Here is a 23,806-nt window from a genome sequence, read left to right as displayed (position 1 = left end):
TATCATCCATAGTATATATCATAACAAGCAATGGAAATCTAGCCAGCAAGTACTACAAACACTGATAGAAGATGAATTATCCAGTGAAAAATTTCCATATTCAACTAGCAAGTTAGTACAAATAAAAAATGAAACAGTACGTATATTCAGACTTAGTTTTGTTGGTGAAAATGGTTTTGAACTTCATATACCAAAGCAATCATGTAAAAAAATTTACGAAACTGTAACTGAAGCTGGTCGAAAGTATAAAATGAAACTAGCTGGATATCGAGCATTATATAGCTTAAGTTGTGAAAAAGGTAATAGTATTGATTATATACAATAAAATTATAACAATATCTTAACTTTGTATTTTATAGGATATCATCTGTGGGGTTCAGATCTAAGAATAGATGATAATCCTTTGGAAGCAGGTTTAGAATTTATTTGTCGCAAAACTGGTACATATTTAGGAAAAACAGCAATTGATCAACTTTACACAAATGGAATCAAAAAGAAATTAGTACGTCTATGTCTCAATAGGTAGATATAAATGTATTTCTATAAGTTGTTATATTGATTTTCCTGTTGTAATAAATTAATCAATTTACATTTTTTAAAGCAATATTCCCATGTGGGGATTAGAGACTGTATATAGAAATAGTCAATTAGTTGGATATGTTAGAAGAGCAGAATATGGCTACACATGTGGCAATAGTATTGGACATGCGTAAGTTTATTATTTATTATGACTAGTACTTTTATAAAGAATTATCTTTTTATATATATTCTCCTTTTTTAATTTTTTAGATATATTAAACATCCTAATGGAGAAAATATAACAAATGAGTATTTACAAACAGGAATTTATGAAATTGAAGTTATGGGAAAAAAATATTCTGCTAACATATATTTAAAAAGTTCATTTGATCCTCGAAATAAACAACTGTAAGGCATATGCTAAACTTAATATATAGTTTTACATATGATAGACAACTATACTTTTTCGAATGCAGTAGACTGTCTAGGTCTTTTATACTCGGATCTGATTTTTTATTGTTTTAAGTTTTGGAAAAATTTGAACAAATTATGAAATATTTATCAGTCTTTTCTTTAAGCTACAATTATTTATTAAGTCAAATGTTTAACATATTTCTTCAATAAAAATAAAAATTCAAAAGAGAGTCCGGAAAACAAAAATTTGTTTAAAAATACATAATCTTCAAATAAATAAATATTGAAAAAAGTTATTGTAAGGTTTTACACATAAAACTACGACTTTTCACGAAAATAAAAAGAAAATTTGCAAAATCTTTGAAAAGTATAATTATATTGAGGTCTAAAAGTAGAGAATTTTTGTAGCGATTAATGCAATAAGTATGCTGAAAGCAAGATTTTTTAAAATAAATAATCATTTATTAGTGAAATAATACAAATATATATTTTATTTAAGTAGAAAAAATAAAGAATAAGTTTATAAAAACATAAAGTCAACATTTATAACGCATAATCAGTGCAACAACATATAGGGATTTTGCATATTGCCCTCTCGCATAAAGCATAATAATGCAATATTTCTTTATCTAATTTTAATGGATACATCGTGCACTGCTTGCATTTGCTAAGTATTTGTACAATTACTACTCCATGATATTTTTTACTATATTTACAACATAAAGGACATCGAATGTAAATAATATCGATGTCAGTTAAAAAATTTTAAAAATATCAGCAACCAAAATTGCATCAAGACTCAAAAGTGAGCTGCATAAAAATGTAAGTATCAATATGATAGATAATTTTTTATGAAGAAGGATTACCATGGAACAGAAAGGCTATATGGAAATTAATAGAAAAAAGAGATTAAAATTCATAAAAAAATACGTTAATATGCCAATTGAGTTCTGAAATGAATAATCTTCACAGATGAGAGCAAATTTGATATCTTTGGCTTTCATGAATCATTCATAGTATGAAAAAAAAAAAGATATATATATAGAATTCGACAAACAAAACTTGTAATCCACTGTAAATCATAATGGAAGATTTTTTTAGTTTGGGAATGTATAAATATTATTGGTGTTGAATCTCTCCATTTTATTGACAGCATTATGAACTACAAAATGTATATTGATATTTAAAAAAATAATCTTTATCAAAATGCAGAGAGAACGAGTTTAAAAGATAATTTCATCCTTATACAAAACAATAATCCGAAACACAATGCTATTAATATACAAATGTGAATCTTATATAATGTTTGGAAATACCCTCACAGTCATTAGATATAAACATTATTAAATACATATGGGATCATTTGAAACAAGAAATATAGTTTCACTATATTTTATTAAAAAATTATTTAAAGGGAGTACTTATAGAAGAGTAGGATAAAATTTCAAGTTTCACTACACAACTTCAAGCTATAATAAAATCAAAAAAGAGAATTCTACCAAATATTAAAACAATTAAATTAAGTGATTTGTTGTATTTTAGATAATAAATCTTATTAGTTTTTCCATTAAACAAATTGTATGAATATTTACTATGCATATATTTTTACTATTCTCTGGATATTTATTAATATTTTCATAATACATATAGACATCGTTCAATTTTTTGTACGAAAATTATTCTAGATACTTCTAAGAATATGTATATAGTTTTTCTTTGTTAAAACTTTGTTAATAAACGAAGTTCTACAATGTTTTTATTGAAATGAAGTACTGCATTAATATTTTTTACACTGGCTATATCTAAATTGATATTTTTTAACCATTGTAATTTTTTGATTTTTCAATCAGTTAGATCTTTTTGGATCGACAATACTGTATGTACTGAAATTATTAAAAAAATTAAAATTAATTATTGAAAAAAACAAAAAATATTTTACGAAATTATTATAATATATGAACAAAATGAAATATTTATTTAAAAAAATCGAACAAGTCTATATCATATACTGCTAAATATTTGTTTAACATAAACAAACTGATTATTGTTTAGATAAATTATAATCGTTAACAAACGAACAAAATTCTAACCATCTTTGAAGAGATTCATCCGTTCCATAATACCAACTACGTACTGGTATCACAAAGAGCTTTCAAAGAAGACAGCAATTTATGTAAAGCAACGCCATCTAAAAAGTGAAATGACCACTGCGAAGATCAAGTTATTGTTGAAAATTATATTGAATGTGCATACTTTAAAAAGTATAAAGAACATTTAAAAAAGAAAAATAAATTAATAGAAATAATTTTGGTATGAAAACATGTAATATAGAAATATTTTTCTTATATAGTATTTTCACATTGTTTAATAGGAGATTACGATTGCATGCGTCGGCCATCTTACGAATTTGACTTTGGTGCATGGCTAAAGGAATTTTCATAGCAGCGCCGCTTTACATCTGCGGAGTCCGTTTACATCTTCCTGCTGTGAGTAACGGTTAGGCGAAAAAACATTAACGAACTCTCGCGATACGCTTCATTCTCCTTAAAAAGCGGAAATCGTGTCCGGTGATTCTGAAAGTGTGCAATCTCATCCTTTATTAAAATTGGATAGAAAATAAACGCAATCTAAAAAGTGCGTACGCAACGACAAAGTGACAGCGAAATCCGCTCGAGTGGCGTGTCTGTAGAAGCGACTCTGTTTGGGCCTGCATGACGTAATTGTATTGATCGCAGAAGAAGAGCCGAAAGTCGCGCATTCGCCATCTTGGACGAATTGTGGAAAAGAAGTATCTGTGTCTCTCAGGCGCGGTACAATTGTTGAGACTTGAGACTGTAATCCGTGGCGATCCGTGTATCGAGTAGTTTTAAACGGGACTTAACCCCTTTGTGAACTGGCAACCCATTTGGACGGACCAAGGTAAGCGATTATTTTGTTAATTTGACTCTATCGTCGTGGACTCTCCTTTTTCAATATAGATGCTTTAAACTCTCCTGAACTTCCCCTCCCCTTTGATAGCTTCTCTTTTCCTATCGCTTCTCCGAATATAGCGCGATATCGGCAAATTCCGATCTTTAAATATCTTTATCGAATAAAAGCCATTCGAGAAATGCGGGATTTTTCACGTTCGATCGGAGGATCGTTGTTTTGAGCGGTTCGGTGACTTTGACATCGCGGAGGAAGGGTTGCGCCTCCCGTACAATTTCTTTTCATAGATCCGCATGTTCGATATGTTATTTCTGGAAAAATCCAATTTTATTCTTATTTCAAAGAATTACATTGAGCTATAATTCTTCGTGCTTGGTTAAATCAATGATATAGTATATCTTGGGCAATGCTATACGGCCTTTCATTCACTACGATCAACGATTTAAATGATTTTTTTTTACTAACTTTTGCACTTTTTCTTGTATTAATATTGTTGTTATAATACTTAGATTTACTTGAATCATAAATATATGCTTTTAAGTAAATGCAGAATTTATTAAAAACATTACAGTTTGCATTGACAATTTCAAAATTTGTATAAATTTTTTTTTATATTTTTTTAGATTAGTACAATTGTAATAATAAATCTTATGTCATAATTTTAGTTATAATTAATATTATAATAGTTATATCTTTTTTAACACTTTTAACCTACTATTCAAAAGCTTATTTTTAACATTTTATATAAATGCATTTTCAACTTCTCTATTAGCTTTTTTTTTATATAATTTAAAAATTAAGTTCTAAGGTGGATGGTATATTAAATATATAGTTGATATTTATTTTGAGCTGCTGTGTAAATAATATTGAATAATTTTCTTGGACATAATATAAATATAATAATATTACTTTTCATAGAATCTATGATTATTTATATTTATATACAGTAATCAATTAAAGTAAAGATTAGAATTACATACAAGATAATAAATCAATGTTATGTTAATTTTTATTTCAGACAAACGGTTCGTTCTTTGGGTCTGATTGGTACTAAATGGTTGCCTGCAGACAGCATGTCTACTCTGTCAGGGATTTTGTCGAAGGGGGAGAAAGGAAAATCAAAGTTTCAATCGTTAGATATCAATAATTTGTATCGGGTAAGCAGGGTAAGTTAACCAGTGCATTATTTTTATTTATCTTGTAATATTTATATTATTCTATTTATATTTAAAATCAAAGATAATATTTCTTCTTTTTACATAAAAATATTTCATAGTTTAAAATTATAATATTTATTTGTTATATATTATACATAGGGAGAATCCTTAGAACAACATCAACAAAAAAACACATTACCGCGCAAACATGGCATGCAAACCCTCGGAAGGGTGCCCTCGGCACGGAGACCTCCCGCTAATTTGCCCAGTTTGAAAAGTGAAACTAGCAGCAGCGATCCAGCTGTCAGCCTTGTACCTAGTGGAGGAAGTGGTTGGGCAACTACCAAGGATTCAGGATCTTCAAGCACTAATACTATTGTGTCCACAACAGCAACAGATTCAAACACTGTAACTTTTATAACTATGCGCTTTTATACCTCCTTCTCTCTCCCCCTTTTTCTCTTAAATATATATATATATATATATATATATATATATATACACATACACAGTATATTATATATTTGTTATATTATATATATTTTTTATACTATTTTTACAAAATTTTGTATTATAATAACATAAGCATTTCTATTCTTTTGCAAGACAAATTCTTCACCAGCACAATGTGTAACGGGGTCGACTGCACCAACCTCTCTTCATCCTCTACTACCAGGACAACAAGGTACTTCACATTCTTCCGATGCAAACAACAAATCATCATGGAGTGCAATTATGAGCAAATCAGGAGATGGTATGTATTTTATTTTTTTTTCTTTTTAACAATATTACCAAATTTGCTTCCTTTGAAAAAAATTTGATGGAAAAGAATATTTCTGTAAATTAAAATATTGAGAAATATTACAAATTATGCAAAAAGATGTTTTGCAATGAACATGGATAGAGAAAAATGCATACTTTGCTTTAGTCTTGATCCTATATTTATAATATGTATCATTTAAAAAAAGCATGCCACCTATTCATATCATTAAATTTAAGAAAATATCTTAACTTCATTTATATTTTAAGCAAAACTAAAAAAGAAAAAGGGAGAAAGAGAATGAAAAATAAACTATACTAATATGCTGTTTGCAATATTTACCATGCATATCAGTTAGAAATTGGAAAAACAATCATTGTTGTTTTGCATATATTACATTTGAAGAAGTAGTAGCTTTGTACTTTGAATATTATCAAGGAATGTGAATAATGCTTACAAAAAGAAAGCACGTTGTATGGTACAGTGTACAGTTATGATTAATTCTTTAGCTATGATGTATCTGAATTTAAGAGCATCTGTTGTTTGTAAAAGTACAATGTATAAAAATTATATTGAAAAATAATCATACTGAAATGTAAAGATTAAAAGAAATGATGATTTAGGAACACATATATACAGATAAGTGACTACTTACATTCTTTGTAGCTAAATGAGTTACATAGTTACCATATATATATATATATATATATATATATATATATATATATATATATATATATATATACATGTACATAGTTATTAAAATTTTAAGTAATGCAACAGAGAACATCACAAATATAATAAAAATATTTTATTGAAATGTAATTCGAAGGTAATTATTCAATTTTTATAAGTATTGTTTTTCTAATAATGCTTACAAAAAACTTCGTTTTTTTTCCCATTCGTATCATTGTAACAACAATAAATAATGTGTAAAAAATATCATTGACTGGAGTAAAAAAGGATTTATGATTATTTGGTTTCTATGTATCGTATCAATGAATATTGAGATAATCTCACTTATAAAGTTAAATAAGTAATACTACAGTATTACATTCGTATAAAAATCCAGAATTGGATCTTTACAAACATTTGTGAGAGTAAAGATTCTATTATATGGAATATTAGTTTTACAGTTTATTTATCATTTAAAAATATTCGGTATCCACTTCTGGGTTATAAATTTGAGATAATAATCTCAGTAAAATTGCCTGGATAGTACAATTAATTTATATGTATGCCCATTGTGGCAGCAGTGGTTGGATACGCGGGGCTCGTGGGGGGCGGAAGAGGGGGAAGAAGTGCCCCTGGGCTGAGTTTCCTTGCCCACCAGTCCCCGCAGTTCCAACACGAGTTTCCCAGTCTCAGCGGACAGCCCTCTGTCTCCGCCTCCAATCAGAGCCAGACTCAAGAGTCCTCGGCAACATCCAATGCGATCTCAGTCGCTGTCCAACACCACTCATTGCTACAGCAACAGCCATATTCCCACAACCACTCAGGTGGGATGCTGCTTGCTTGTCGCTGTTAGAATTCAAATTTGATTCCTTGCAGTAGTGCTTCTAGTGCTTCTTCCCCAAAAGCTTTTTATTCTATGCTATTATAGAAGTCATTATGATTAAAAGGTTTAAATTATTCAATTTTATATAATATTTCATTGGAAAATAGCAAAACTTACTATATTTATAAGAGAATAAAAAATTTATATTTAAAAATAAATATTACAAAAATATCTATTTTTTATATAATAATGATACAGTAAATTTTGTTATAGTCCTATTTATAGCACATATTAAAATATATGTAAAAACTGAAACGATACAATATTTTGATTATTTATGATATATATATATTGTTCTGTTATAATTAAGATACAAAATGTCAATCCTAATTTTAAAATAAGCTCTTTTTATCATTAGTATTTCTGTTATATAAATTTTATTTTAGTAATATATAATATATGTGAGTAGTGATATATGATGAAAAGATAATGAATATAAGAATATATAACAGATATATAATCAATCATATAATCATTAATCCAATAGTTTTGAAATTATAATATTTATATATATATTTTATTTTAAAAATTTGTTTAATATTTAAAAATTCATTTAATATTTAAAACATATTTAAGTTGTTTTGCTATATATTATGATTTTTAAAGTCTTTATTGAAAATTTATATTTATAATATGCTTGTCTAAATTAGTTAAATGCATTTAGTAACATAATATTCCAAAATGTAAATGTTTTAAGTATATCAGGAATGTGTTTAAATAGTTGTGCTCTAGTAGAGTGACATGATCTTCGTTGAAAATTGATATGATAATGAAAGTAATGAAAGTAAACGTGAATATTTTGTTTAAGTATTTAATTTTTACATGATAATTAATTTTTAAGGATTAATTTTTAAATAGATGTCATACGAGATATACATACATTGATTAATATATGCTATATATGTCAGAATTACTAAGTCAAGGATATATTTTTAGTATTAAATTTACAAGTTTGTATGTTTTATAATTTTCAACGAAGAAATATCAGTATGTTATTAAATTACAATGGTTTAAATATAAATCATATGCACGTGTTTTTATATGAACACTTTGGTTAAACTTGTATTATTAAAGTATCTTTGTACAAAAAAATGATATAAAGAAAATGTTTCAGACAAAAATATAAGTATAGAATATTTAAAAGTGCATCATATTTTCAAGTATTATTATGAATTTAATGTATGATTCATAATAAATATTATCTCAGTAATAATATATATATACTATCATCTGAAACATTTATCTACAATTTTCTTATGTTTTCATTAATAACAATGAGACACATTGTACTGAATTGTATTGAATTAATCTTGAAAAATGAATTTCATTTTTTAGTTATTTATGTCAAAGTTTTTTAGAAATGTACATCAATTTATACAAACAGCTGGTGCTTTTAATAGTTTTGCACAAGTATTTCATGCATTTTTTATTATTTATGCAGAGACTATTCATAAGCCACTGCACTACACTATAATGGCTGACAAATATGTTTCGCATGAGTGTTACAGATTAGACTATTAAGAGTTTCAGCTGTAAATATGTCCTCACAAGTACTTTATATTATATATCTTAAATATTCTTAGGAGGTGCACTAAACAATCAGCAGCAACAACAGAATCGAGAACTAAATGCACAGTATGGTCCTGGACCAAGTCTACGCCCTCAAAGTAAATAACATGACAATAAATACAATAATATTTTATTATGTAATCATATATGTATATACTGATTACAGTATCGTATTTATAGTTAAAATACAAATATAAACACAATAGTTGTCCCTTATCAAAAACATTTATATTGTTAGTTTAATTGGATTATTAGTGATGAATGAACTTTATAAATCTATAGCAGAAGGAAGCTGGATTCAAGGAGGCAGTCGCACGACAAGCGGGACAACAACAACAACAGGCGCTCCCGGAAATGGGAATACTCCGGCGGTCCAGGGCCCCCCAATAGTAGGTCCCAGTGGTTCTACGGGACACACGGAGGCACTCGCTGGCGGGCGACAGAACTTGGGCCAATCGCCCAACATGGCTATGGGCCAGGCAGGCCAGAGTACTTCCCCCAATAGTCAAGGTCCACTTCCTTCTGGTTCACATCAGGTTGGTTCGAATGTGCACCATTATCAAGGGATTATTCATCCCTTACCTCTTACCTAGCCGCTTGATCTATATGCATACCAACGTTGAAAAGATATTAAAATATTTCACAAAAATTTTCAAATTTTATATTATTTATATATTGGGACTATTTTAGTTAAATTATAGTTTTAAATTTCTCCCTTCTCGTTGTGTACCACACATATCTTCATTGTTACTATAGATTTTGTTCAAATGTTTATTGATATTTTCTTGTAAATTGTTAATAGATCGGTGATTTAAAATTTTGCGATACATTCAGTGTTTATAAACATTTTCAAAGTATCAAAATTTGCAGTTATATCGCATCAAACGTTTTAATTGTAATAAATATAATTTATTTAATATACTACACACATGCACACACACACAGAGACATCTGCTGTGAGATTTAAAAGTTTCTTATATTTTAATATAAACTATTATAATACGCATAAGCAAGTCTTAAAATCATTTTACTTTATTTAATCATAGTTAAAAGTATCATTATTTAAGATATTGTTTACTATTGTTTCCTTATTTCTTCCTTTCTTTATTAATACAAACTTAGTTTTTACCTAGCGTAATAATATTTTGTAAGCGAGATATTAATTTTGCATGTTTTTGTCTGTATATTCAGATATATAGAGGAAACTTCCCAAGTGGATTCCCATCTCAGTTTTCACAAAACGTAGGATCGGGTGGTCCACGGCCACGATTCAACTATCCTCCAGATCGCTTTCCTCTTCCTCAACGACCGCAAGAACGCGATCGTGTTCCAGAGGAAGAGATCATAACGCGTCCTATTATTAAAGAAGAAGATTTAACAAGAATGGACGATATCTCGCGTGACGCAGGCTGGGCAGCGCACGATGATATTGATTATAACCAGAAATTGGCTTTTAGCGATGACGAACCTGAACCTGAGCCCCCGAAAAAGGAAGAAAAAAAAGATGTTAAGGCAGAAGAAAAATTAGATGAGAATCATTCGGAAAATAAAGATAAACCAAGGGACAATCGTGATAATAGAGAAACTGCAAAAGATAATCGAGATCAACCTACGCATCGTCCATGGAATCAAAGCACTCTATCCCGAGATTTACGTGGTCCTAATGGTCCAAATTGCTTCTCTACTCAATCATCGCTGCAATCAGTGCATTCCTTGAGAGGTTTGAAATTATATTTTTTATAATTTTTTTTGTATACGTTTTATGTATTTTTTAATATTGATGTTAATTATTTATATTTGCTTTGTTTACTTAAGTAGACGCAGAAGACGACGAAGCGTGGAATGAAAGACGCAGATTGAAAGTTGAAGTTGCATTTGTTGTTAAACGTGCCCGTCAACGCAAGGAAGAAGAAGAAAAAAGATTCCAAGAATCTACTAAACAAGCGGCAGCTAAAAAATTACAAGATTTGGAAAAGAAATTACAAGAAAAACAATCAAGACAAAAAGAGGATGAACGTGGACCACCGCCTGAACCGAAAGGTCTCATTAGTGTTCCGCCTGTACCTATTCCTGTACCCGAATGGGAACGCGAGAAAGAAATCAGAGAACGTGAAAATCGAGAACGTGAACGGGAACGATCTCGCACTTCTTCTGAAGGAAAAGATGATAAATCTACTCGTGAATCTCGTGAACCTAGGGACAATATAAGAGAATCTAGAGACACCCGCGATCAGTTGATGAATGATCGTCAGAATGATCGACAACTTGATCGTCAAAATGATCGACAAATTGATCGTCAAAATGATCGACAAATCGATCGTCAGAATGATCGACAACTTGATCGTCAGAATGATCGACAACTTGATCGTCAGAATGATAGACAACTTGATCGACAAATTGATCGTCAGAATGATCGACAAATTGATCGTCAAAATGATCGGCAAATTGATCGACAAATTGATCGTCAAAATGATCGTCAAAATGATCGACAAATTGATCGTCAAAATGATCGACAAATTGATCGTCAAAATGATCGACAAAATGATCGACAAATTGATCGTCAGAATGATCGACCAAATGATCGTCAAAATGATCGACCAAATGATCGGCCAAATGATCGTCAGAATGATCGACAAATAGATCGACAGAATTTCCTGAGACAACCAGATATTGCAGCACGTAGTGAACGTGAACGAGAACGTGATCGTGATCAACGCGATATTAGAGATCGTGAATATCCTGGATTTTTACGACATTTCCAAACTAACATACCGCCCAGATTTCAAAAACAACAAGCAGAAAGAAGTGGTTCTGGGTTTAACCGCATTTCACCTAGCGCAGAAAGATCATCTCAATCTGTTTCATTTGCTCAACAATATGACTCCGGAAGATGGGGTCACAATCATAATAATTTAAGTAAGTTTAAAACTTTTTTTTGTTATGGAATTAACGTAACTCTTCTAGGTAACTAGATATTATAATTCAGTGAAAATTTGTATTAGTAGATAACAATACGAAGCAATCACATGCAGTACCGCCACCCCGACGAAGTAGAATCGATTCAGATGTATCATCACCGTTGGAGGAGGATCGTTCTTCATCGCGTGACCATCGTGGACAACTATCCAGAGAAGATCGTTATCGTCATCCTGTACATCGAAAATCAGGTGGCTATTATGACGAGTATACTCGTACCTACAAAGATTACGATTGGGACGATAGACATCCTCGTGAACCTTGGGAACGCGAGAGACATTTCGATGATAAGGAACGAGAAACAAATTTGGATTCAAGAGATGGTAGGGAAAGTAGAGAGAATCGACCGATTAGACAAAATCGGGACAGCGTTGAAAATCGTGATCGAGACAATAAAGAAAAAAAGGACTATGACAATTATTTGAAGGTAATTTTTGTTTAACTTTTACTGTTAACGCTATATTTTGCATATTTCAGCATATAAAATAATTGATCCATATACATACACACATACATATCTGTGATTTTGTTTCTTTTTATTTTTAAATTCTAAATTAATTGTATTAATGGTATAATTTTGACCAATTACGGAGCATTTATCGAATTACGCAAGTGATAAATCATATTAAAAACTCAGCGAGAAAACACAAATAACAATTTTCCTTGCATGTTATTGTTTTGCTTCTCACGCTTTTAGGTAAATACTTGTATGGATGTGATCTTCAAGAACTGAAACAGTGATGGCTACTGTGCTTAATTACAAAGAAGTGATCAAACCAATATTTGAATGAAAAAGAACAGCTACCAAAGAATTTCGTAACAGACAAAGTTAGTGCATTTTCTGTCCATATATCTTCTTCTGAAAGCGGTTTGTAGCACATTATCATACGGGAATTGATAAATATTAATTAGAAATGACATAAGTCTGTTATGCACATTTATGTTGCTGTTTCTTATATGAAAGTGCATTGAAGCCATCAAGATGTACTTTGCAAGGAAAAAATGCTTTGTGATTTCTCGCTTTTACTCGCTATTATTATCAATTTCATTGTTCATATTATCAATGGATAATATTATTCCTTGCTTTTTAAATTAATTCTTCATAAAATGATTTATCACTTATCATTTAAAAAGAATACATACATAATTAGTATTATATTTTTATTGTAATATGTTCTACAGTATATTTCTAATTATGTGCAAATTGTTACTTTATCCAAATACATATATTCAAAATAAAAATCATTTCTTTAGGATACTTGTGATGAACGCGAGCGTTGCGATGATAGGGAACGTTCCGATGGCACCGAATGGCGTGATGATCGTACTCAAGAGAGACAAACTGAAAAACGACGTGAAATGCCACGAGAAGAACGTATCGAACGTAATGAACGGCCACAAAGACCGGATTCGCGTGACAGTCGTACATCAAGAGAATCGAAAACGTCATCACGTGATGATGAACCTCATAAATTGCGCGATTGTGGCTTATGGGTAAACGAAATTTCGGATTATGAAGAAAAAAAGCGAGATCTTTATCATGAAAATAATAGAGAAAGAGAAAGAGACAGGAGACAGCCACCTGGTCCTGTTACTAAAGAAAAATTAGAAGCGGATGATTTAAAGAGCGAGAAACGTAACTTGACTCAATTGAAAAGAAATAGCTCTGAGCAAGAGAAGAAAGATACAGTAAAGGAAACTGTAACTGAAACGAAAAAAGAAACTGATATCCGTAGCAGAAAATCTGAACGTATAACTGAAACAAGCAATAGACCTGTAGAAAGAGGAGATAGTTCTCCGAAAGCTTGGGCTGATGCTGTATCACCGACGTTTGAAAAGGAAGAGGAAAAGATATTGGAAACTTTTAAAGACATAAATGAACTAGAGAATGTAAAACAGAATTTGGAAAAATTGACTTTAGAAAAAAGAGAGGATGTGCATATTGAAGATACGAATAAGGAACATGTGAAAGAAGAAAAACGTGAGAAGAATACACGAAATAGAACAAGCAGTGGAAGCTCCAGTTCACGAGCTCGAGATTGTCGAGGTGGACGTCAATGGGGAGGATCGATTTATACACGTTGGAGTGGTCAAGAATCCAGAGGAAGGAGAGGTGGATCTAAATCATCGGGTAGACCAGCATCTGCTAGAAGTGGTTCCTATGGTCACACGGATTCTGAAAATAGTGCAGACGAAGTTTCTGGCTCAACCGAATCAGGAAAAGAAGAAAGAAGGTCTGCAAAATCACCGAAACTGTCTCAGAAGATCGATAAGGAAGAACGTAACAGAGAGGTATCTAGACGAGAAGACAAACGAACTGGAGAATATTCCCAAGCACGAAATGAAAAACGATCGTACGATGGAAAACCAAGTCGTGAAGGATTTGCACCGTCCGGTGAACCATCCAGACGAGGTCGAGGTGGATTTAGAATCAGGTCTTCTGGTAATAACAGTAATCGCATGGAAGGATATGGGCCACCATCCAGTAAGAGTCCTTTCTCATCGGAACGTAATGCTGAGGAAAAACAGAATACTGCTAAACAATGTTCAACGACGACTGCATCGGATAAAGAGACAAATAATCCCGCGAGCACTCCAATAGAATCTAGTGACGATAAAATGATAGCGAAACAACAAGCTCTTACAGCTGGTATAACTGGTAGACGTACAAAATCACCGAATCCACAGAGTCAACAATCTAATAAACAGGATAATCATCAAACATCTGGCAATGTTGTATCACAAAAGCCGCATAAGAAGGAGGAATCTCTCTCCAAAAGAACTCGCAGTGGAAGTAGAAGGGTAAATGTTTATTTGTATATTATTAATGATCTGATTATTAATTGTATTAATAATTCATTCATTATTTGTTTACAGGGTAAAGACACCCGGGAATCACGTTTTCGTGGTAGCAGCAGTAACGTATCGAAACAAACTTCTTCCGACGTAGGTAATGAAGAATGGGAAACCACATCTGAAAATAGCGAAGACCACATGGATGATCACAAAGAGTCTCGTAATAGTCGTAACAAACATTTCAATGGACGTGGAAATCAAAATTCCAACCAGAATGCTATGGGTGGTAATTTACATTCTCGTAGAAACGAGCAAGGTGGAAATAATCGAGATCAACGTGAAAAGAATAGCAAATCTTCCAGTGCGTCATCAAGGGCACCAGGAGCGGAGAAACGAAATGTCCAAAACTCATCATTCTGTAATCAAAGAAATCAGTCATCTATAAGCCAATCACAAAATGGTAGATCAAGAAGTCAAGGTTCTTCGCATGGTGGATCGATGTCTAACAAGTCATCTAGTAACAAGGAAAATACTGTGAATCGTATTGATGAAATCAAATTGAATGAACCAAATTTGGTTAATCAAGCCTTTAATGATATGAACAAAAAAAGTCAATCGAAAGAAAAGAAAATAGTTGACAACGTTTCAGACTCAAATAATTTTACTGAAGATGGATCGACTATTGCGGAAGATAAGTTGGACTCTGATGGTTTCCAAGAAGTTCGTTCAAAGAAAAACGTGAAAGAACCCAGACACTCCCAAAAAGATGAAATCAAGCCATTAGCGAAGAAGGAAAAGGAACGAGAACGTGATCGTTCAAAATCTAAATCAAACAATGGATCTCAACAAATTTCTCAACAAACCCAAAATATACCATCGTTATTGGGTCAATCTATACAGCAGCCAGTAAGCATGCCACAAAAACAATATGATAAGAATACAAAAGGTCTGAAACTCCCACCAAGATTTCAAAAACAACGCTTGGCGAAGCAACAACAACAACAGACATTTGCTGATCCAAATGATGTAAATAAAATGAACAATTCTGGCAACAATAATATGAAAGATTCGTCTGGTGGTCCAGCACCTCCACCTTCCGTGAATGCTTGGGACAAACCTTTCATCAGTCAATTACGCTCAAATTCTCCTTCTGCTGTCCCAGCTGACGTTCAATTGATGTCTGGTTTAACTTCGCAAAATGATCAAGTTCACGAAAATAATGAGCAAGTTAACTCTGGCAGTAGCAGTCAACGGAATTCTCCAAGCGGTGAAAAAGCTGGAAAGAACACGAAAGATCTCGTAGAGAAGAATGTTTCCGATGTTTCTTCACCACCGGTTCAAACTTTAATCTTTGAGAATACAAATTATTCAAAAACGACTAAAACAACGCCAACTGATTTAGCCATGAAATCCAAATTTTCAAATCATGTTCAGAAACAGCAACGCGTAGATAAGCGTGTGGAAATGGAAGAGGAAGGCAATCCGATGCATCAACATTCGCAACAATCATTGTCGGTTGCTTTCTCCAACAAACCGAATGACCTTATGAAGAATAAAAACCAGGAGCCTATTCAAATGCCTTTATCATTTAATAAAAACGAAGACAATGCTGATATGAAGCTTGATTTTACATTCGACTCTGATCTCTCGCAATTGACAGAAGACAAAAGCAAAACTTTGGGAATGACTCGATCTATGCACATGAGTTCTGGACAAAGTACGATATCACCCTCAACTGCAGAGCTTAATTTGAAGATAGCTTCGGTAAAAAAGGTTTGGGAAAACGCCACTCCTATGCCGACTGTAGTCGAACATGAAGATGGTGGTAATGTCGTCAGTACCGCTAACAGTTTTCCTCAAGCTTTTGAGAACAGCGACGTCGACGATAGTTACAGCCCACATCAGCAGTACAACCAGAATAACATGAAAAATGAAATCACAACATCTACGAACGTGTGCAAGGTGAGTCTTTATATTTCTATATAATTCGATAATTATATAGAAATTCTATGAATTCTAAACGCCCACATATTTAATAGATGTATTATTGTGCATGTTATAAAACTATTGCATCACTTGAAATTGACTTAGCGGTTTTCCGCTGACCTAGATTATACTTCTTTTAGTTAGTTTTGTTTTATTTTTCCGCATTACTGAATTCGTACAAATTTCAAAAATATTTTCATCCGAATGGTCCAGGAAATAATTCAATTTAATATATGCTGGAATATATCAATGCTCAAAGTAATAATTTCATTTTACGTATGACAATGAGAATATTGGATTATCGGTTGAAAGTATATTCTTTAAAAATATAAGAAATGTGCTCTTAATCAAATACTTACTGTTAAAATGTCTTGTGAAACCAATGTGCGAATGTTTGGTCAATGTGTGACAATTTTCTATAAGCTCATTATTGGAACATTCGTGTATTAAACATGAAGTCTAAATATCGACAGTTCTTAATCTACAGTTGAAAATTTGCTACGGCGAAAAGATGAAGGTAAGTAGATAACGCGCTTGATCCAATGTATTGTTTACAAGAGCTTTATTAAGCAAGACCGAACCTTCGCTTGCATTCTTCAAAAGCGTAAGCTCCGCTTACCGAGGGAAGCAGTGTTTTTTTCAGAAAATTTTCATCGAGTAGTAAGTAAATCATGCAGTCTTTATGCACACAGTTATGAGTGAGCTTATTTATTTTTATCAAAGTTTATTAGAACTCGCGTTATAAAAAAATTAACTTATCAAAAATTAACGTTTCAAGCATATGATTATTTTTTTGAGAAAATAAGAAATCGCATTATATTGGCAGTTGACAGTGATGTATATAGCAAATTAAATAACAGAAATATCATGTCCCCTGTGGGAAGATGCTGACTCTTTGCCTGATGCGCAGCTGGTTCCCCCGCAGGTGAAGCCGCAGCAACAATCCGCGGGAAGCAATGGAACCCAACCTGGTTCTACTGTACCCGGCCCGAGTCCTATTGGAGCTGGACAGAGTCCCATGGGTCATCCACCTGCTAGCCTTCAAGGACCTTTAAGCCCACCACCATTCAATTCAACTGGTCAACCTTCTCATATCAACTATCAGGTATATCATTAAATATTTTATAAAATTCATAGTAATGTCATCACATTTTTTACAAATTCTGAAATAGTTCTTTGTCTTGTTTTTTTGTTAAGTTTTGTATTTTTAATAAAACAAAATTTATCAAATTTTAATTAACTCAATCGACATCAATACGATATATTGATTTAGTCATTTATTTTTTTCAGGAGTTTCCACAATATCCTGGATCACAAGCCGCACAATACGGTAGCATGTCTGCTATACCTTCACCACCAGCAATGTTATTCAATACAGGTTCTGGTCAATTACCAGCACAAGCAGGTGGTTTATATGGTGCTTTCCAGTTGGATCAAAGTCGTTCTCCTTTCACGCAATATCCACCCTATGGACCATCCCTACAAAGTTCATTCAACCAGCAAAATGTATATTTGCCACAGCCACCACCACCGCCACCACATGCTCCAAGTGCGCCAACTCCTGATATGTATCCCAATAATTTATCGCAATATCGTATTGTAAGTATAACGGTATAATCAAGATGTAATATAATATAAGTCAAATGATGCGCTTTCTTATATTTAACAGACTGCTGCAACTGCACCTCCGTTTGGACAAAATCAGCAGCTTAGTAATAACCCAAATACAGTTCTTATCAGTTCATCATCGAATTCTTTGATGTCAGCAAGCGTTAAACCATCTTCTCAACCAATTGGTGCAATTGGTACTAAAGCAGCGCCTCATTTTCAAGCACCATCTGCACCACAGCCAAATCAAGTATGTTGATTTTGAAAACCATTTGTGCTAAATTGCCCTGAATGAAAAAAAAAAAATTATTTTTATTATATTTTACAGTTACCATACATACCTTATGATCCAAACCAAGTACTCAGTGTAAGCGGTAGTTACATGGGTAACTCTCAGTTGGTGCAGAGACCGGGTCCTAATGTACAGGCATCAGCAAATAGTTATTATAGTGCTACATCGGCTGGTAAATATAATTTTTTTTTAATCTTTTACCAGTTAGATTTGTTTTAATACTTTTAATACTTTTATTAATTAATTTTTATATTTAACTTTGCTTGCTTCATGCGTCATTATAGATGTATTTCCGGGATCACAAACTGGTTTTTACCAGCCAGGTGGTGCTACACAGCAAACTGGCACTCACTATGGCCTTCAAGGATTTGGTCAACATAGTCAAAGCCTGGCAACTGGAAGTGCAACGCCTGTTGGTCTTCAAAATTTTAGTCCTGGATTTTTGTCTAATTCGGGACTACAAATAGCTGCTGCTGCAGCAGCACAGCAATTTCGGAATCCAACCGGAGGTTTACCTGCTCCAGCTAATGCAACTTCTACATTCCTAAATAAACATCAACCGCAGGAACAACCTAGACAGTTAAAAAGTCCGTCGGGAAATCAGCAAGATGTTTTAGCATCTGTTTTCAACGCAAGTAAGTTTTTCTCAGTTTTTATGACATTTCAAAAAATAGAAGCTTCTAAAATATTAATAAATTTATTTTTATACACATATTCTTAGCGCCCCAAATACCATCTCCTAAATCGAGAAACTGCAAACAACAAACGTCATCACAGCAACCGCAACCAAGTCCTACACAACATCATAAATATCAACAATATCAGGGCGTTAGTCAATCTGCTTTGGTAAGCAGCTACAGCAACTATGTATGTACCACTCCTTTATATAATACATATATACAGGAAATCATCACATAAAGTAACGACAAGTTGTTATCTAGGAATCTTGCTACGTAAAGATATACAAAATTTATAATCAAATATCTTAATAGATATCTCTAGAATATCTCTAGAATATAGAAGAAAATAATTGTAATTATTTTATTGCTTTCTAGATAACTATTTGTTAATATTTTATGCATATCACGTATTTGGATGTGACTCTTTATGTTTGGAAGTCAATTCGTATATTACTTTGTTTTATTTCATATTATAAGTCAAAAAAAATGACAAATTTAATGCTTTACTTAACAAATTAAATTCTGTTTGTACCTTCTAGTGTAAAAGTAGTTACAATTTTTGTACATATGGCTTCTATTGTATCTTGTAAACTTGTAGGTATTACAACAAAATGTACGAGGAATGGGTATGCCACCACGAGCTGGCATACAACCATCACAACAACGCTATCCACCGCCTATACAAAGGCCAGTTGTACCCTTTGCGCAAGGTCCTACTTTGAATAATTCTACGCAACAACCTAATTCCATGCCGTCGCAGCAACAAGCACAGATAAACAGACACAGACCAAATTTACATCAACAGCAACAACAACGAAACATGAAGATGCAACAACAACAATACTATTCTTCGCAAGGTTCGTTTATTTCGCTGATTATTAGTAGAACTTAAGGTTTATAAAATGTTATATTATTAATTCTTATTTTCCTTTTAGGAAATGTTAAGATCGATTCAAATGATAAGACTGATTCGCACAATGACAAGATCAACGATGGGAATTCTGGAAATCAATCAGGAGGCAATAAATCTAATGTGAATCAGCAAGATAGTGATACCAAGGAAGAAGTGAGTCAACAAAATGAGTGAATGTGAAAGCTGCGGAAACGATCCGTACACAACTAAGCGTTGAATCAATTCATTAAAACAAATAACAGTAAAAAAACGCAAACTAGTATTTCCCCGATCGAAGGAACTAATCCAGATTATGAAGTTACCTTATGTTTGGCATATTGAGACAAACAGCTTGCAAGGTTCACGCAGATAATATGAAGAAAGATTTTTATCAATGGCGTATTAGAGATAAACGATTTGGTGGAATTACTCTTTATTCGAACGTGCGGTTTTAATTTGAAAAATACTTATGCCGCGAAACGTCCTCGTCTCCATGATCGATAAAGAAACATGCGCTTCTTGCTAAGCATTCCCATTTTATCAATCTGAGATTCACGAACTTCGTTTATGTCTCTAACGATGAATGTCGGACACGTATCTGAAAAAAGACGAATTATTTAGCGGATTTTGCACGGGATAATCGAGAATTCAAAAATACCTACGATCGTTTAATGCACCCGAATGAACTTCGGATGAATCGATGTTCATTTGTGTACTTAATGGTAGTCGACGGTAGATGACACGTCATATAAATCGTATCTTTAAAAAAGAGAAAACAGGGGGTGGGAGAAAAAAGTGGGGCTGAATTTGTTGTATATCTTTACTGTCTCTATTGCCGATTTACAATACAGTACGCAAGGAACAGACGCGACAAAAGGTATTGTCCAATCGTCGTATTATTCGTATAGCATTACTATAAAAAGAGAAAAAGTGACGGAAAGAAAAAAGGAGAATGCATAGGGGAGAGAAAGAGAGAGAAAAAAAGAAAGAGAAAGGAAAAGGCATGGGAGGGTAGAAGAAACTTCTACGCGATCGGAATAAGAGAAAAAAAATGAAGTTACTCGTGCACTTTGATCGTATGGATTTGAAATGATATATCGTGATCCCGTTGCAGTGACAAACGCCGTAAAGTCGTGTATATTGGACATTATGGATATCGCAAGGTTATGAGCAAATCTGCGCAAAAAGAATAGTAAAAAGCAATTGTTTATATATATCGCACAGATCATGCCATAATCTCGCCTTGCTCTGAGAGTGCTCTATCGTGTTAGGTATGTAATGTGTACGGTATTTTTTTGTGAAGTGCGGGAAGCACGAAATATTATCGGTATTCCTCGGCTTGGAAGTGTTCTGCCGAATCAAGTGGAAAACACGCTATATCGCAGCATACAAGTCGTGAAAAAAGAATTGTATATTCTCTGCTTTTGTTGCAATTTAAGCATTATTATAAAAATGAAGCCAATAAAAATAAACAGTAGTGTTTACAGGACTCTGTCGTTTTGCCAGTTTATTAATGCGAAGGTAGCATAGCTCTCGCTCGAATGTCGCGTTAAAAAAAAGGAAAAAAGAGCGATTGTTACCATTGGGGTAAAATCGACGATCAATAAAAACACAACATACTGCCAGTCGTATCGACGACCATTATATCCTTGAACTTTGGGGATTTTTCATGTTCTATTCGTAAGGATGTTGGAGAATGCAAAGTGAAGTGTATTATCGAGGAAAATTATAAACTGCTAATACACGGGAGAAATCGTCGCAACAATTACATCTTAATGCGTCTAAACAGTGCTGATCGAAGAGACCGGTCGTAATATCATATAATTACTTTTCATCTTAAAAATACATTTTACTCTTAAAGATTTATGCAATTCTCAAACTAACAACAAAAATAAGGTAAAATACAAATACAATGCAAGAACGAATGGCACGCTACTAGGAAAGAAATGAGGATAACAGTGCCTTTGATGCACTGCCGCACAAAATAATCTCCTTGCTAACGTGTCTCACAAAATGACTCGAATTACATCATACAGGCGATATTTTAGAATCGTCGACATTAAACACGAATGATAAAGGCTCCATTCTCATACCGTACGCGTTAATATTATAATTTTACTCTTATTACAAACATTACCGATAACTATACTAATTGCATTATCATTTATAACTTTGTCATATTTTTATTATCTTGATCTTCGATGTTTTTCTTAACCGTTAACACATTCAATTTTACATTTTTAATTTCTCTCTTTTCACTCTACCATTTTTGGTTCCTACTGTTTTCATCTCCATGAATGTCATTGTCATCGTCACTCTCATGGTCACCATCGTTGCTGTCATCGTTATGTCATCATTATTACCGTTATTATGTAATCATGATAATCGTACGTGTATGCTGAGTAAACGATAAAAATGAGATATCCAATGAAAAGTAAGATAAATAAAAACTGTTAAATCGATTGGTTATGACTTAGGATATTTAAACAAAAATTCTTTGAGAAGAAGTCTAAAGTCTATTTAATCATACCTATTATTGCTTACATGCAAAGTATTTTGTTTTTATTTTCTTTTGTTTCTCTTTTTTCCTCCTTAATTTTGTCCTGGGCATGTCATGGGTCTTTTGACAGAAAATCTGATATGTATATATATATATATATATATATATATATGTGTGTGTATGTGTATATATATATTTATATATATATATATATAGGTTATATAATAGCGAAAAAATAATTTTGTTACGATGTGTGCATCTTATTTAGCGACAACTGACTTTAAAAAAGAATTACCGAACATTTTGCGTCATACTACCTATACAATTTAATTTAAACGCGTATAAGAATAAAAATTATAATACGTACGATGAGAGAATTAATTCGATATAAGTTTGTCATCATTTTTATTTTATTTATTGACTTTCTATTATCTAATATTATTTCATTTTGGAAGACTGAAACTTATATACGTTTCCCCCATCCCCAAAAAATTATACAAAAATTACAACTTTCTTCGTATTAATGTTGCCTGCTAAAACGATTAAAACACCGTTGATGACCGTTGCCTTGTAACACTTGTGTAAGCTTACACGTGAGAAAACGAGATGGACCCTTGAAAAAACCCCAGGGCGCCTATAACTTTATATATCTATCCGTAGTTAGTAATATGACACCATTAACTTATACGTTTACGTGCTAAATTATGTGAATAAAATAATGAATGGCAAAGGGGCTATATTATTAATTTATATATATATGTATGTATGTATATATATATATATATATATATATATATATATATGTATGTATGTATGTATATGTATTAATTTATATATATATATAATAATAATAAATAGAGAATCCTCAGCAAATTGTAGGCGAGGAATGGATTAAAAATAAAAATGTGTAAAACGCAATTCCTGTGTGAATACATTCACAAAAGTTAGTGAAAATAATTATTAATCACATCATTCAAAAAAAGAAAAAAAGGGACGAGGGTGCATCGTGTTCATCGTTTAAAAGAATTTTTATTTTATCACACCATTGTTTTGATCCAAGAGACTGTTATTTTATCATTCACGTGTTCTATCAATTGAAAATTATTTATTATAATATGTACTTCGTATGGTACACCAAATTTACTAATAAAGTAACATGTATCCTTGTGTT

General features: G+C 32.3%; 2 protein-coding genes and 1 long non-coding RNA gene across 14 annotated transcripts in view; 2 read left to right on the top strand and 1 right to left on the bottom strand.

Annotated features, from left to right (window-relative positions):
* Positions 1 to 2,496, top strand: part of LOC124946579 (sarcosine dehydrogenase, mitochondrial) — a 6,139-nt gene extending 3,643 nt beyond the window's left edge. Inside the window, exons 12-15 of one of the 2 annotated variants that reach the window (XM_047487429.1) lie at positions 13 to 299; positions 360 to 522; positions 602 to 709; positions 790 to 2,496. In XM_047487429.1, coding sequence (XP_047343385.1) covers positions 13 to 299; positions 360 to 522; positions 602 to 709; positions 790 to 931 — 700 coding nt within the window. In that variant the 3' untranslated portion in view covers positions 932 to 2,496. The remainder of the gene's footprint in view (positions 1 to 12; positions 300 to 359; positions 523 to 601; positions 710 to 789) is intronic. The other variant, XM_047487430.1, reaches the window with a different exon arrangement.
* The window catches only part of LOC124946586, a 23,212-nt gene extending 19,127 nt beyond the window's left edge, over positions 1 to 4,085 (bottom strand). Inside the window, exon 1 of the long non-coding RNA XR_007100133.1 lies at positions 3,024 to 4,085. This is a non-coding gene — a long non-coding RNA (uncharacterized LOC124946586). The remainder of the gene's footprint in view (positions 1 to 3,023) is intronic.
* LOC124946578 (protein PRRC2C) lies at positions 3,380 to 23,806 on the top strand. 11 transcript variants are annotated; one of them, XM_047487425.1, is made up of 20 exons: positions 3,380 to 3,852; positions 4,880 to 5,027; positions 5,178 to 5,426; positions 5,625 to 5,772; positions 7,032 to 7,277; positions 8,920 to 9,003; positions 9,188 to 9,441; positions 10,097 to 10,625; positions 10,724 to 11,821; positions 11,911 to 12,308; positions 13,136 to 14,683; positions 14,759 to 16,639; positions 17,574 to 17,768; positions 17,954 to 18,262; positions 18,333 to 18,521; positions 18,600 to 18,735; positions 18,848 to 19,198; positions 19,285 to 19,430; positions 19,842 to 20,100; positions 20,179 to 23,806. In XM_047487425.1, exons 2-20 carry the CDS (start codon positions 4,935 to 4,937, stop codon positions 20,328 to 20,330), a joined length of 8,265 nt encoding a protein of 2,754 aa, XP_047343381.1. In that variant the 5' UTR covers positions 3,380 to 3,852; positions 4,880 to 4,934; the 3' UTR covers positions 20,331 to 23,806. The 11 variants fall into 11 exon arrangements, with proteins under 11 accessions (XP_047343381.1, XP_047343383.1, XP_047343376.1 ...); XM_047487427.1 differs by having other exon boundaries at positions 11,908 to 12,308; positions 19,285 to 19,409; XM_047487420.1 differs by having other exon boundaries at positions 11,908 to 12,308.

The sequence above is a fragment of the Vespa velutina genome, chromosome 2 (assembly GCF_912470025.1).
Source record: "Vespa velutina chromosome 2, iVesVel2.1, whole genome shotgun sequence".
Lineage (NCBI taxonomy): Eukaryota > Metazoa > Arthropoda > Insecta > Hymenoptera > Vespidae > Vespa > Vespa velutina.
Note: the sequence above shows the minus strand (reverse complement) of the source record. Positions and strands in the feature narration are given on the sequence as shown.